Consider the following 15,832-nt stretch of genomic DNA (forward strand, 5'->3'; position numbering starts at 1 on the left):
ATTTTCTCAAGTTCCTCTAATAGAGGGGGGTGGACCCCACCCAGGCAGGAGTAGGGTAGTCATTTCCACCCCCAACCCCCACCCCCCTTTATTAGACGAACTTGGGGAAATGGACTTGCCCAGGAAATGGAGCAGATAAAGGTCCGCCATGTTCCTGTAAGGCAGTGAGCCACCCTCACAGTTAATTTCTATTAGGTTTGCAAATCTGTTGACTAAAAGAGTCTGATGAGCTGAGATGGATCAGAGGTCATCCAACCCACCCAATTGCCACCCCTTTTCTACTGGACCTCAACAAATGTCCAATTTGAGACAATCCCCACACTCCATGGAGTCCACCGAACCGTATTGGGCTGAATGCATGCTTGTGTAAGCCACCTTAAACTCTTGCTAAACATGGTAGTCGCACTTTTCCAAATAGAATCTTTAATTTCCTCCTCAAACTTAGCCATACTTGGAATGTTTTGGCTTTAATTACAAAATCATGTTAGCCATTGAATTTTGGATTCCTAATGCGCAGTCAGAATAGACTTGTGAGGCTAGCAAAACCCGATGTCGACAAGGGAGTCTGGGTAGTCAACCGGTTTGATAAAGATCAATGCCAACCAAATTTGCAAGAAGTCCCTACATAAACATAACTCTTTTGGTTCGACAGATGCTCACAATATTATGAGAACTGGCCCACTGGCCCAACAGTACCATAAGTTCAGAACCGTTCTGCCAAAGTTGGTTGTAGATAAGAATTCATAAATAGAGGATTGTGACTTGAAGGCCGTGAGAAAAAAATAATTTAACTTATATACAAAATCACTGATTACATCTAGATATTCTATCAATCAAGTAGTCTTTTTCTGTCCATTGTACAACGTTCAAAGGGAGAAGCCAGCAAGGATTTGCCAACAACCCCTACTATACATCAATAACTCTGAAAGGGGTGAACAAACCAAAAATTCCAGTTTGGCAAGAGAACCATAGAAGATAATTTCACCAGTCTCCCTTGCATTGTTACACTTCTTCATCTCTTCCATTTCTGATTGGGTAAATGGGTTCGTTTAAAGAGATGCTGTCTGATGTTTCTCTGTATCATGAATGCCAAACCTAGAACGAAAAGCAATCGCTCTATAATAGTGTTGATGTTAATGGCAGCAGAAATCATCGGATTTGAGTTCTTCCAAAAGACGATGCACCAATATCACTGTCACTGTTCTGCAATTAACAGTTTCATAAGCATAGACAAATAGATACCCCTCTTTTCTTAAACATAAAGGTCAAATGGATGTAGTTTTTCTGTAACTAGACGGTGAAAAGAGAACCAGAAAGAATTGTCCTGTTGTTAGAAGTACAGATGTTTAAGATCCAAATGATGCACCCTAAACAGTAGGAAGTACTTACTTGGGACTTTGGAGAGGGGAATACATTCCAGAATCTAAGTGTCTCATCTCCTGCCCCCGTGACAATTGTCTGATGAAAATGACAATTATTAAATTTGTGAAAAGAAAAAGGGGAAAGGAATGGTAATGCAGCTTGTTGATCAAAAAACGAAAAATGAATTCAGAGAATGGAATTTATATTACCTGACCATCAGGTGAGATTGCAAGATAAAGAACTCTATATGTATGCCCAGTAAGTGTTGCCAACTACAGTGACAAAAATTTTAGAATTCTATCAGTATATAGGCAGTTCATAATAAAAAAATTTGAGTATTCTGATGTCAAGTACCTTCGACATTGTAGGATATCTCCACACAATTATCTGGTTTTGAGAGTAGCCATGGGTGCTAACTAGTTCATTGACATTCTTAGACCATACTAAGTTGCATACCTGTATCAATGTGTCAGTGGGGATTAGTATAGCATTATCCTAGTAAAGACAAGGAGAGAGATGAACAAACATATGTTCAGTCTCTTGATCAGTAAATGGGTACCCATTCCATTATGCAAGCCATTGATCATAACAATCATCATAAATTTTATCTAAAATATATCCACTTTAAACATAAATGAAAGCATCTAAATTCATTTTCAAGCTTTGATGTCAGTGAGGATCAACATGCCTCTTAAATATCATGTAGCATATTCCTCCAATACAAAAATTGAGATTACATGGAATCACTTTATTTTATTGTTGCATTGTCATCAACAGTGTCAGTCAACCTCTACATGTGAGGTTCTTTTGTTGACCAGAGATTTGAAACCAGAGTACTTGTGATCAAGATTTGCAGTATTAAGCAACTTAGGTTGTAGATTCTAGAAACCATTTATTCAGAATTTTTTGCTCTATTCTTGAAGGTTGGTTGGAGGGAAAAGAATGTGGTTCTGGCATAGTCTATCACCATTTATATCAAACCATGTCCATGCCACCAACTAAATGAATATTGATATGTTATTAAGACCTCCTTTTGAAGAAGTTTAAGTGGCATACCATACATATTATTGGAAATACAGAATCCCATAACAGATGGAAATCCTAAGGTAGGATAAGGACAAAAATATAACCTGACTGCCAGTGTCCATGCAACTCAAGTGCGAGTTAGTGGTTGTGTTCCAAAAACGTATACATCGGTCTGCTGTGCCACCACCAGATGCTAAAAGCCCATGAAGATGTGGGGACCATGCAATTGCTTTTACAGCTGCTGTGTGCTCACAGTACTTCAATACAGGTTGTGTTGAATGTTGGTTCCAAACAAAAAGCTGCAAAGAGGAAAGAAATTAAGGATTAAAAACTTTTGCTTTTGGGTGTTGGGGGGGGAGTTTAAGGGGGACTGAAACCAAAGTCACTCACTCTATTATCATTCCCACCAGATGCCAGCTGACGGTTATCGTATGACCATTTCAATCCACAAACCTAGATCAAAGTCATTTGATTTATTAATTAACAAAATAAGCAATGGCAATAACATTCAACAAATAGAATAAATATTGCTCAAAAGAAGGGATCATTAAAGATGAAAACACATAAATTCATTCAGAACTCAAACATAAGATTCCCTAAAGAGTTTAAACATCACAAATGAAAAAAGAAGTACAATAAGCTGCACCAAAGTGCAGCGGATTCTAACCTCTGACTTGTGCCCAGTGAGCTTGTTAACAAAATCATCCTGAGCACGTATATCACGTTGAAGAATAGTCTTGTCCCGGCTGCCTGAAGACAACATGGATGAACTCCAGGCAAGAGCCCCAACCCGCAATTGGTGGCCCTCCATAGTCCTTACCCTCTTACACCGAAATGCATCCCAAATCTACACGGGAAAATTAACAACAATCAATTGATTTTCAGGTTAGTTACCATAGGATAATATGCCATACATCTAACATAAAGGTTAAAAAAAAGTTAGATACTTCAATTATAAAAAAAGAACTGGAAATGGGATAATCTTTAATAACCATGATCAAGAACAGGCACTATGTGGGAACTGAGTGACATCTCTTAATCATTCCTAAATGTAAAACAATCGAATAAACTCTGATAGAAATTGGAAGAAGATTATGTTTAAAAAAAGAATGTTCTTTCAACGTATGATATGCTAGAACAATGAAGTTCAAATGGACAGATTTGGTGAGTTTTCAAGGCCCTGAGGATATTAAGGCTCTCTTTCAGTAATCTCTGTAGAGGATATTAGCCAATCATTTAGGGAAATTTTTGACAAATAGGACGTAATGGACATGATGCACAATTTTCAGTTTCCAGGATTTTCATAAACAAAATTTAAGAAATAAATAGTGATTATTCATTCTCATGATCAACTTCATAAAGATAGTAACAAGTTCCATTGACTACAATTAAGGATGGAGAGAGGAGCACAGTTGTCACAGCGCCAAGGAGAGGCAAGGCAATGGCCAGGCACTAGGCATCACCTAGTTGAACAAAGAATGCCATGTGAAGTTTGGGGGTAGGTGTAAAATACCATATTTCTTGCCCTTTAGTTTTAATTTTGAAGGACTTATGTGTAAAATAGGGAATTTATTTCCTTCACATATAAAAGTACAAGCACTTATGGATTATCTTTTTTCAGTCATTAAATGTTAAGGATCCAAGTGTTTGTTTTCACTTGGAAGGGAAGACTGAATTCTCTGTCTTCTTCACCTTCTCCCCGGCGCAAGATGATGGAGACAATCGACAGAGATGAATCTGATGACCAAAACAGGTAGGTACCCCTCCTCCTCCTTCCTCTGTATTCTTCATCTTCTTCTTTTTCTTCTTTTTTTTTTCCTTTTTCTGGGTGGTGTAGTGGCTGTAGCAGCAGTGATTGCTGCTGCATCTCCGGCAGCAGTGCCATCTGTGGCTGCTGTTGCTGTAGCTGTTTTCTTTTTCTTCTTCTTCTTCTTCTTCTTCTTCTTCGAAACTGGTTGAATATGGAATTTTCCTGTTATAAGCTATAATAGGGTTGGTATGGGATTTAATAGAGGAGATGGAAAATGTAATATACATTTGACCTAATATTTAGAACGGTTATTTGAATTTGGAATTTTCCTTATTGGACCAAGCCTAGTGATCTTAAGACCGGTTAGTAAATCTTGACATCGATAATGGAAAAGGGTCGATTGGACCTAATAGACCAAATGAGAGGACCATTTATTTCAAGTGTTGTATAAACTTGAATAAAACCCTAAATAATACATTATGTCTATACAGGTAACCTACATCATTTAGGTAATGTAGTCCTAGGTGGCAAGGATACCAGCTAGGAGCCAAGCAAGAGGATCTGCTATGAACAGGCAGTCCGATTGGGCAGAAGCAGGGTTTTAGTCCAAATTAGGGTTAGGATTAGGGTTAGGTTAGGGTTTGATGGTATGGTTATGCTAGGCAGGTGTAGGGAAGTATATCAGTATAGGTCCAGTGATGCTTTGATGAGTGGAAGTGAGAAAATTCAAAAGGCAGCAGGTTAGGGTTTCGGATTTGTGAAAAAAGGGAAGTGATGAAATCTAGGGTTTAGAGATGGAATTAGGGCAGGGGGCTAAAGTCGAGCTCTCTAGGGTTGCAGAGTGACACTCGGCCAAGGTTTGAGGGGCAGATGATGGCTGAATGTTTTTTTTTTTTGGGTGAATGATGGCTGAATGTTGCTGAAATGAAAATTAGGGTTTTGGGTTTTAATGGAGGTTAAGGGAAATTAGGGTTTTTATTGATGGGATGGGGCAGAGGTCAAGATCGAGTGGCAGAGATGTTGTGGGGATACTGTGATCCAAATTTGGTTGAATTCTGATGGTGGGTTATGGCTGTAGGTGAATTAGGTTTAGGGAATTTGAAGAAAACAAAAAGGGAAAATTAGGGTTGGGCTGTGGAAGGTTTAGAAGAAGAAGATTGGGGTTGGGGAAGGTTCAAACATACTTGGAGATGTGGTGGGATGTAGGAAGCAGCAGAAACTTGAAGTAAAATCGAGTCTTGAAGAAGAGCACTTGAGAGAAAGCTTGTTCGGACCACCCAGGCTTCGCACCGCAAGTTGTCGGTTGGATCACACACCAATCCCACCTTGCTTTGATCACATACAAAGCAGTCCTCACAAGGAAGAGAAGCAGCAGGTTGCAAAACAGAGTTTAATTTTCAAAAAGTGGAGAATGAGAGAGCTCCACAAATTTCATTAATTAAATAGGCTTAACAGCCTTTACTCCTATTCAGCCTAGGATCTAAAAGACCCCTAGCCGGCTAACTAAACCCACACTCCTTTCTAAATCATGGGAGTGTGATGTGGACCAAAAATAAAAAAATGACATAATAAATAAAGGGTGACTCAAATCACTTAAATTGAACCACTGGTTCAACCAGGTTGGGCCGGTTCAATTTAAAAACATAAAAACACTCTAAAAAACTGAGCATGGATCCACATCTAACACTACTAACTAAACTACTTGGACAGCAGCTTCTTGTTCTTCTTCTTCTTGCGGATGTAGTGCTGTAGCTCTGCATCATTAGGTTAAATTGGACGTTTGGACTTTTCATTTGCCGAGGACAGTAGAGGTGAGTGGAACTTGCACAACTGACAGATATTTAATATTTTATTTGTTTATGTGTATTGAGATGAAAATGTGATTAAATGCCTTAATGTGTTAAACATGTTTACATGTGTTTAAAATGAGAATCATCATTAATGTGATATGGTTATACTTATTTGAACTCCATTACTTGACATACTATTGCTCAGAGTGTTATGTGAAATGGGAATGAGAAAGGTGTGATTGGATAGAGTTGTATGTGGATGGAAATGTTCCGGAATGAAAAGGAATAGAAATATTGTAATATTAAAAGAAATAGTTGGACTTGTCTGTAACCCTCTCCAACAGGGGATCATGTGTTGGATGAGGCAGTGTATGATGATTGTTCCTCACTTCAGGAGTGGGATATGCTTGGTTGGACCAACCAATGCCTCGCGTAAGTGCTTGAGATGCCTTACCTTCGAGTAGGATGTTTTGCCTAGCCAGCAGAATGCCTCGCGTTGTAGCGCTTGAGATGCGAAAGATGACATCACCTTAACCGGTGATATCGACAGGTGTAACAGAAAGGCTGGACCGAATTGTGGCCAAGATCGACGGGTCTGCAGCGTGCCTCACTTATTGTACTTGCACATTTGACAGCTTGTCCGTAGAGACCAAAGACTTAAAACATTTTAAATAATGGATTGTTTATTCTTGGAAAACATGTATACTATGTTTCACATGCAGCGTAGTTATGTAATGTTTCATCTCACTGGGATTGTTAGCTCACTCCATGTTATATATGTTTCTTTTGTAACAGATCACTATCATTGCACTGAGGACTTTGCTAGGACTGAAAAAGCCTGATCAACTTGCTTTACTATTCTTTTGTTATTTTGTCTTTTTTGTGTAAGTGATGTATATTTTACAGACTAGGCAAACTGAATGTAAATTTAAACAGTTCTTAATTCAGGTAGTTGCCACCAGATCTCGCCTATGGTTATTTGTGTACATAGGGATGTTGGTTTTGTATTTATTAACCCTTTTCTTTTTATTAAGAATTCCGCTGTATATATTTATGAGATAATATGATTTAGGGACTTACAATCCCTTTTGTTTCCCACTTTGTGACATGGCTTGGCACACGCTGCCATTTAGATATGGGTTGGGGAGTGGTTTTTTCCCGTCGCATCCCAGTTGGGTCGGGGGTCTTGACAGAATGAGTCAAAACGTTGTGCTCCATACTAGTCATCCTTTCAGCCAACTGTCGAACTGTCTCAGCTAGAGGTTCCACAGCCTGGTTTGGGGTATTAGAACTCCCCTCAGCCATGGCTCTGGTACCAATTTAATGCAAAACCAGATCTACAGTAACCCGTTACACCTAGTCTCACAACAGGATTGTAATATGACAATCCAATCACTCAATAATCAACCTTCTCAGATGAAGGCCAAACTTTAACAATCAATCACAAATAAGTAGAATAAGGTTCCTTCAGAATGTAGGGGTTATTCAACGGTCAGATTAACAGTAATTAAAGAGAATTCAAATCGGAAACTGAAATTCCAGAATAGAGGAGATCTCAAATTAAACCCAATCAAGAAGTCAGATCAAACTCAAATCGAGTTTCCCTCTTGGCTGACTCAAATAATCCCCAAACTCTGAGGCCAAGTTAATGGCTGGATTCAAAGTAAGTTAAAAATCTCAGATCTGAAATAGCACCAAGAACAGAAAATAGTAGATTTTTAAAATCAGCAGATCAGAGCCTCAGATCAGGGAGATTCCCTGGTCAAAGGTCAGTAGTAAGGCACCCTTTAATACCCCAAAGTCTCAAGCCCAACTGATAAGGGTTTCTGTTTCAGGTGAAACTTATAAAACAAACAAGTTGGAATCTTATAGAAGAAATTCTTGATTCCAAATCATTCAAATTCAAATAACAGTGACAGGTTTACTCGAGGACCACAAGGTTTCACAATGGCTCTCTCCCAGGCTTGTTATTAGCATCACTTTGCTGAAGGAACAATGGGACATAAGAAAGAAGGTTTCAGGTAAGAATTTTATATAGCTGTGCTGGGTCTTGTAAAATATAGTAAGCCCGTTCGATCCTTCATAAAATCTTAGACTAACAAAAATGAAATCAAACAAGCTTTTCACCACTAACTGATCTTATTATGAATAAAGTTGAGGTTTTCTCAAAGTTCAAATGTAAAATATAGTGGAGTTCAGATCTGACAATGGCAACATAAAAATAGTGGACAAACAACGCAAACTACTCAAAGATTAGAACCCCATTGGTTAAGTGCATTTATTCATGCAAAGTACCAGTTACGTAACATTTATTCATGCAAAGTACCAGTTACGTAACACACATGGTAACTTTATAGGTGTTCTTAAAAAAAAATTATAGGTGGCCAATAAGTCACCTTCACCATTGCCAACCAAACAGTAGTAATATGAACAACAATTTAGTTGCATTACTCAATAACCAATGCTCCAACAAACCATGCAACAATACACTTCACAAAGAAAGCATTATTATATGCAGTGATGAAACCTTAGGGAGAAGGTTCCCTAATAGACAAAGGGACAAATATCTTATGATAATTATGTACAACAAACAACAAAAACAAACTCAGCCTTATCCCAACTTAATAGGGTCGGCTACACGGATCCAAACAAAGAAAGTAGGTAAAACTGAAGTCTAGACAAAAAAAAAAAAGTGGAATGAAGAAATGGAAAAAGAGAGATGGGAAATGAGATGAAAATTGAAAAATGGAACATGACAAATGAACGATGGAAAATAAAAGAAAGGTGACAGATAAAAGTAAGAGGAAAGAGGGACAGTCCAGCAAGTCAGGAGAATCTCAGCTAAATAGGGCCTGCTACATGGATCCTTGCCCTCCAATAGGCTCTATCCAAGGTCATACATGGTACAAGACCTAGACTATGCATGTCCTTCCTCACAACTTCTCCTACAGTCATTTTAGGCCTGCCCCTCGCTCTTTTAGTTCCTTCAATCGGAATCATATCACTCCTCCTAACTGGGGCATCCCTAGGTCTCCGTTGAACATGACCATACCACCTCAAACGGCTCTCTCGGAACTTATCATTGATCGGAGCAACTCCCAAGTCAGCTCTGATACGATCCTTCCTTATTTTATCCTTCCTTGTTTTTCCACACATCCATCTTAACATCCTCATCTCTGCCACACATAACTTCTCGATTTCTTAACTGCCCAACATTCTGCCCCATACATCATAGCCGGTCGTACAACAGTCCTATAAAACTTTCCTTTAAGTTTTAGAAGAATACATCGGTCACACAGCACTCCGGACTCACCTCTCCACTTCTTATGATGATTATGTAAAAGACATAAACATGAAGTCAAGAGTAAGTGGGGATTTTTTCATATTTCCAAAAATCCATAAAATCGAGAGCTTAAAGGCATTGAGAGTCAACCAACTATTGTTCTGTAACCTATGTGCCAAGGACACTTCAAATTTCAAAATTTTGTTGTACTGGACACTTGATAACAACACTACTTTCGATATAAGCCTACATAAGTTAAACACTATCTCAGAAACCCAACTATGTCTAAAAACAACAATTATGCCCGTTACCTTGTGAAATAGGTTAGGACCAATACCACAGCTGCAGAAAGACGGATAGACACACATAAACGATTGGAAATTGAACCTAAAGTTTTTAAGCCTGTACTTAAGCCCTGTAAACGCTCAATCAGTAAATTAGGTCCTAGAGGCTAGAAATAGTTTTTTTTTCAATTATTTTAAATTAGCCACTGGGAGATTCCTTCTTTTTTCTTTTCTTTTCTTTTTTTTTTTTTTTGGGGGGGGGGGGGGGAGGGGGTAATTTCTTTTTTTCAAGTCAAAACAGAACAGAGTATTTGTGGGTAAAAGTTCTAGTTCGAGCTAGTAAGTTGGAGAGTATAGATACATCATACATGTAAAGTCCATATTATGGGGCAGTTACTGCGAAAAAAAAGTTTGTTAATCAGAGCTAGGAGGATCCCATGGTAAAACTGGGGACATTTTCTCTCCTCTCTACTCTTTAACCTTCATTTTCTTTTTAATATGTGCTGGTTGTCATATTGGATACTTGGCACCAACATTTCAATTTTGTATATAAGCTTTGTATCATTTTCACCAAGGTTTTAAAGATCAGTATTTTTTACAGCTGATCATTCTGGGCTGCGGTGATCTGGTTTGGACGATCCAAAGAGAGGAAAATTAATGTAGTGGCACTCCACTCCTATCCCACACTGGATCGTTCTGGAATGATACCGATCCGGATCAGGAAATCAAAGATAATCCATATCCTACAACCCACATCTATGCCTAAAACCCACACCCATGTTTGTGTCCTTGCTAACTAGCTTAGGACCAACCTAGGGCTACAAAGCAATCAACTACTAAACTAAAGTTATTGTGTCTGTATGACAGCCTTCAGTAATCAGTACTTAAACCTTACAAAGGTTCAATGGGGCAATTTAGGTCTAAGGATAAGTTAAATGTGAGTCTTTTTATATTGCTTTAAGTTTTCCATTCCAATAGTCTCTAGGAGCTCTCCCGTAATTTCTTTTATTAAGTAAAAAAAAGTCTAGTATGTGTAAAATCTTATTAGTCGTTAAGAGTCCTAACTTGAGTTAGTAAGTAGGAGACTTCATAATAAATATATATCCATGAAAATCATGCAGTCGTACTTCAAGAATAGGTCCTTTTTGGTACTACTTGGTTCAGTGCTTTTAATTTTATTAGGTTTACTTGTTAACGGAATCTAGTATCAAGCCCAAAAGTATAGTCCAATAAGGGTATACAAGTTTTCTGTTTCAATTGAAGAGATTAGTTTGTTGTGAGGCCCAATAGATAAGAATTTAAAAAGTCCCAAGTCTTTTCGACTTCTGTAATCTAGCACAAGCTACAGAATTGTATTTACATGGTTTCTTTTAAGTTTCTTAATTAAAATCTCTATAATTTTCTCATTTGACATCATTACCTCTTCCATTTCCAACTTTGCATTTTCATACTGTTTAAAGGTCTGGTGCTTATATCGCTTTAGCAGGGCCCCAGGAGGGGTGGATTGGGATCGATCCTAACCATCAGCATTTTTTGCACAAATGTGACCACCCTTGGACTCAAACTTGCGTCTTCACACTAGCATCCCAACCTTTATTTCCATAGTTTATTTCGCTTTTAGTTTTTAAAATCTAAATTACTAACTTTCAATACAGTGTTATTTGGAGCTTAAAATCAAATTGTAGACTGCTCTTTCACTAATATCCCAGTTGCACTCAAATCAATCAGTTTGCAGTAGTCCATAAGTTCTTTCCAGCATGCGTTCGATGTAATACCCAATAATGACAAGTGATAGCCATCAGACGTGTAGGTGAAATTCTCCAATCCTACATCAATACCCACTCATTGCTCAGCAAAGGTGATGGAAACAGTCTCCATAATTCAGCACGGCTGTCAGCACGTCTCTCAAACCAGTTGATACTGTCACTAAATCATAGACAACAGATTACTCGGCAGCCAAAATGATTGACGCAAAGGCAGTGGGTAGTCTTAATCATTGTAACACCATCAACTGTTAAATATTACAAAACCCAGCCAGAACTATCAAACTAGAGTTAACACACTTGGCAAGCTCTCTGGAAGCTCCTCTCTTTTAAGACAGAACAAAAAAGGCCCCCTGATGCAGATCCTAGCCTCCTCGAATTGAAGAAGCCACCCTAAGCCTAGGGTTTTAGTAGGAGCTTTAGTTTAGTTTATTTTAGTTCTATACTTAGTTTTTATTTTGTGTTTTTAATTGAACCGGTTTAAATTGGTTGCATCCAATTGGTTCAATTGGTCTAATTTAAGTGAAGTGATCCTATTGGCTAAGAGGTTCTTATATCCTATTGGCTAGTAGGGAATCTTCTTTTATTTTAAGTAGTTTAAGTTGTTTTTAAGTCATTAGGACTCTATTTTGAATCTATTTCAGCTTCCTAGTCAGTTTAAGTTAGCTAATAGGTTAAGGATTGGGTTAGGCCATTCCTTTTTAGTGTCTAAGTCTAATTTTGAGTCTTTTATATAAGACTCTAAGGGGGTCAAGTATTGAAGACGAATTTGATTAATAAAAATTAGCTTTATGCTTGCTGCCATTGCTGCTACTCTTTGTGAGTGTATATCCTTGTGGATCTCAAGGTGGATAGGGTGGGTGGACTCCTGCGACTCCTTGCATTGTGAAGATCGGGAGGCTCTTTCAAATCATCAAGCTACTGCCATTGTTCCTGCAATACAGTGAGTTTGAACCTGTTTTCTTATTTTAAACCTTCTTCTATCATCCTTCACCTTCCCTTAGACCTAATCCACAGTCCCCTCCACCCATCAACCCTAATTCTCCATTAAACCTGCAACTCCTACCTCAACTAGGACTCCTTCATAATTTCAGATCTGTCCATCAATTCCAAACCAAACTTCTAGCCCACATTCCCCACATCACTCCCCACACTCGACCTTAACCCTAGCCTTTAGTATCCACTCTAACCCCTCCATCCCCTCACTCATTAAACCCTAAAACCTGCAACCTGATTCTGCCCTACTGCAGAATTTTAAAACCCCTCCAAACCCTAACATCTTTATATCATTAAGACCTCCTAGACCTGCATATTAAAACCTCATAAACCCCATTACCTTTATTCAACCCTAACCCTAACCCTTAATTCTGCCCTAATTAGCCTAAGCTGTCCCAATCGGCCAGCCTTGTTAGGTGATCCTATTCTCCTGGCTCCTAGTGGGACTTCTCCTACCTAGGACTACATTACCCCCCCGGCCCCGGCACACACTAATTGCTGCCTCAAGGATTATGTCAAAACTTGCATGACCATCTTTCGGGAACATAAAATCCTCAATGGACTAACCTCTTTGGCTTTCTCCATTTTCTTTTTCAAAGAATAATAACTTTATTAGCTGAAAACACAGGGCTCAAAAGGGGCTATACAGAAATGAGAAAGTATACAATTTATCAGATCGGGCTAGAGCTAGTAGATCCCCAAGCATGGAGTCCCTCACAACCATCTTTTAGCCAGCGGACCTACTAATAAAAACTAGACCTCAAAACCTATCAAAAACTGACCCACTAATAAGAACTAGACCTTAGTAACTATCAAAGGGGGGGTGGAGAGAACTAGCCTTGGCCTGCAAGTGAGTGAGGTGCTCATTAGAGAAGCCCAAGATCATTGGTTTTCAGGGTAACTACATTTCCAGGCAAAGCAAAGGGCTTCTATACAATGTGTTCCTCCTAGCCAATTTTTCTGAAAGGTGCCAGCCTTGTGGCTAGCAATCCAAAGCCTAATATTGGAACCATTAACTTTCTTTTTATTACAAACCAGATTACCTACTGTTGCCAACTTCAATATCAAAAGGTTCAATTTCAATGAAAGCAAACTGAACTAACACCAGGAAACTTGTCTTAGGATTTTAACATCTGACGACATTTGGTGAGGACAGGTTTTATGCAGAACATTGTAACACAAATGAAACAAAAATATGAGAAATAGTAGTATCTGGAACACTAAGACTAAAATGATATGAAAGAAGCTGCCAGGTATGATAAGGTAAATTAGATATGATAAAAAGTACTACGGAGAAACATTACTTTGAATGAGTGATGTCTTTCAAAATAGGAAGCAACAGGTGAGCCTAGACTCCAATCAGCAATCGAAACACTATTGAAGTCTAAGGAAGAGAATTATATGTGGATATTCAGAATCACTGAAACATGCAAGTTTAATACTTGTATATAGATCTCTGACTGATTGGATGGGTTTCAAAAAGAATTAAAAGTCAACTAGATTCATGTACCCAACCCCAAGTAGTTGGGTCAAGCTGAGTTGGATCAAATGGTTTTCAACAAAGGACCCAAGTCCAACTTGATGACAATATGTTGTATCATTGAAGTCACTTCCACATCAACTTTACATGACCTCCAAAATAACTGAATGATATAGCTTAATCAATCACAAGGAAGGAATCAGAAGTAGGTGTTAATGCTAAACACATCTCTTCCACTTTTGGCTACTTAGCTTCTAGTTTACCTGAATCTTACAGCTTAATCAATCACAAGGAATCAGAAGTAGGTGTTAATGCTAGACACATCTCTTCCACTTTTGGCTACCATGCTTCTAGTTTACCTGAATCTTATAGCTTAATCAATAACAAGGAAGGAATCAGAAGTAAGTGTTAATGCTAGACACATCACTTCCACTTTTGGCTACTATGCTTCTAGTTTACCTGAATCTTGTGTACCTTACAGATTGATTGTCTTTCCACTATGTTGGTAAGAAATTAGAAACAAACAAGACTAAACACTTTGAGAAATATGGCCTCTATAAAGCACGTATGCGCCGTCAAAGATATAGAGTCAAGCTAGATGGAACTAATTCACTTTAATTTGTGTATAAGCAAAAACACGATCATAAGTTCCATTTAGTTACAAAGACACGATGGAAATTAATAACTTAGTTTGCTCGGGAATTGCTGACATGAAACCTCTAAAAATAATCATAAAAATCTTCAGTACCTAATCCCCTTTTCTAACAATTATGATGTAGGATTTCCATGATATCTTACCTGAAGCTTTCCATCATTAGTTCCAACAGCTAGGTGTGTACCACGCTGTGCCCATGCTACCGAACAAACATTGTCATCCATTCCTAAGTCACACAATTTTGTCACCTACACGTAGCATGCCAAGGTGGATACCATTAATCTCAAAATAGAAGGATAGACTCCAAGAATGCCAAAAAATACAGTCCACAAATATAACAGAAGAATATTACAAGTTGTAAGTATCCAAAGAAGCATGTTTCAACCTCCAATAAGTTATAATAATAATAGAGTCTTTTACAATGTTAGCACAGATAATTATAATGGGAAAACAAACTCGGGCCTTACCTTGCTACTACAAGCATTCCACAGATAAACACAGTTACCCAAACCCACAGCCAACATATTATGTGAAGACCAATCCACAAGATTCAGATAAAAATCATCTTGCAATGCAGGTGCATCCAGTACCTGAATGAACATACAAGTACCCCTCAATCGAAACTAAAACAAAGAGAGAATAATACAAATAAAATATGAAATTGAAAAGGAAATTTACCTTGTAAGGGGACCTCGGAACCTTCCGCGGAGTCTTTGCCGGGCTAGGGATAACCCCGGGCAAGGTATCATCGAACCCAAAAGGGGAGAGAGAGTAGAGAGAGCGACGGGTTTCGGTCTTATATCTAAAAATATTCCTATTAGGATGAGTCAATGGAGAATGTCGGCCTTTAAAGCCAGCGGGTTTCTCAGGAGTAATAGGCGAAACAACCCCCGAATCAGGGCCAAAGAGAACTGTCCTCAGCAGAGTGGCGTAAGTACCAGCCCCATCGTCACGCCCCTCCGACGACGAGTTCGATGACGGAGATATATCAAAGAGAGCGAAATTAGAAGCAGATCTGCTAGGGATGAAGCGGTCACTGTAGATAGTTCTAGAAGGAGAAGGATGATGCCCTACACCCAGCAGGCGATCTATGTGACTCTTAGAAGAAGAAGAAGAAGAAGAAGAAGAAGAAGACGAAGGAGTTTCAAGAGAAAGAGCGCTTCGCGTCATGTTGGGAGGGAGATTCAAGAGTGACGAAGAGGCGGAGGAAGAAGAAGGGGGTCCCCTCGTCCCTGATCGGTTCTCGTTTATAGGAGTTGCAGGATCCCCCATTGCTCAGATTTTTTATTTTTTTTCTTAGATCCCAAAATAGAAACTTAAAGAAGGTAGATAATCTCCCTCTCGTTCTGGCTTCCTTCCCACTGTCACGGACGCTGCTCCATTCTTTCCATAATTCGGAGAACTCTTCTCCCAGAAACGAAGACCTTTCAGGAGTTAGAGAGA

General features: G+C 38.7%; 1 protein-coding gene across 1 annotated transcript; it reads right to left on the reverse strand.

The window, feature by feature from the left end:
- Positions 1-1,116: 1,116 nt before the first annotated feature.
- LOC122665206 (protein FIZZY-RELATED 1-like) lies at positions 1,117-15,723 on the reverse strand. The gene is made up of 10 exons (XM_043861295.1): positions 15,068-15,723; positions 14,857-14,979; positions 14,533-14,637; positions 3,056-3,235; positions 2,779-2,841; positions 2,493-2,687; positions 1,717-1,818; positions 1,572-1,634; positions 1,390-1,458; positions 1,117-1,203 (listed from the first exon to the last, which is right to left on the reverse strand). Exons 1-10 carry the CDS (start codon positions 15,659-15,661, stop codon positions 1,150-1,152), a joined length of 1,548 nt encoding a protein of 515 aa, XP_043717230.1. The 5' UTR covers positions 15,662-15,723; the 3' UTR covers positions 1,117-1,149.
- Between the last annotated feature and the right edge of the window lie 109 nt (positions 15,724-15,832).

This window comes from Telopea speciosissima, chromosome 6 (assembly GCF_018873765.1).
Source record: "Telopea speciosissima isolate NSW1024214 ecotype Mountain lineage chromosome 6, Tspe_v1, whole genome shotgun sequence".
Lineage (NCBI taxonomy): Eukaryota > Viridiplantae > Streptophyta > Magnoliopsida > Proteales > Proteaceae > Telopea > Telopea speciosissima.

Bases quoted from the DNA above. Each gene is read 5' to 3' on its own strand.
- LOC122665206 (XM_043861295.1), bottom strand. From the start codon at position 15,661: ATGGGGGATCCTGCAACTCCTATAAACGAGAACCGATCAGGGACGAGG. The intron at 14,980-15,067 runs GTAAATTTCCTT...ATGTTCATTCAG, and splicing joins TTCCGAGGTCCCCTTACAAG to GTACTGGATGCACCTGCATT. The intron at 2,842-3,055 runs GTTAGAATCCGC...ACTTTGATCTAG, and splicing joins TCACTGGGCACAAGTCAGAG to GTTTGTGGATTGAAATGGTC.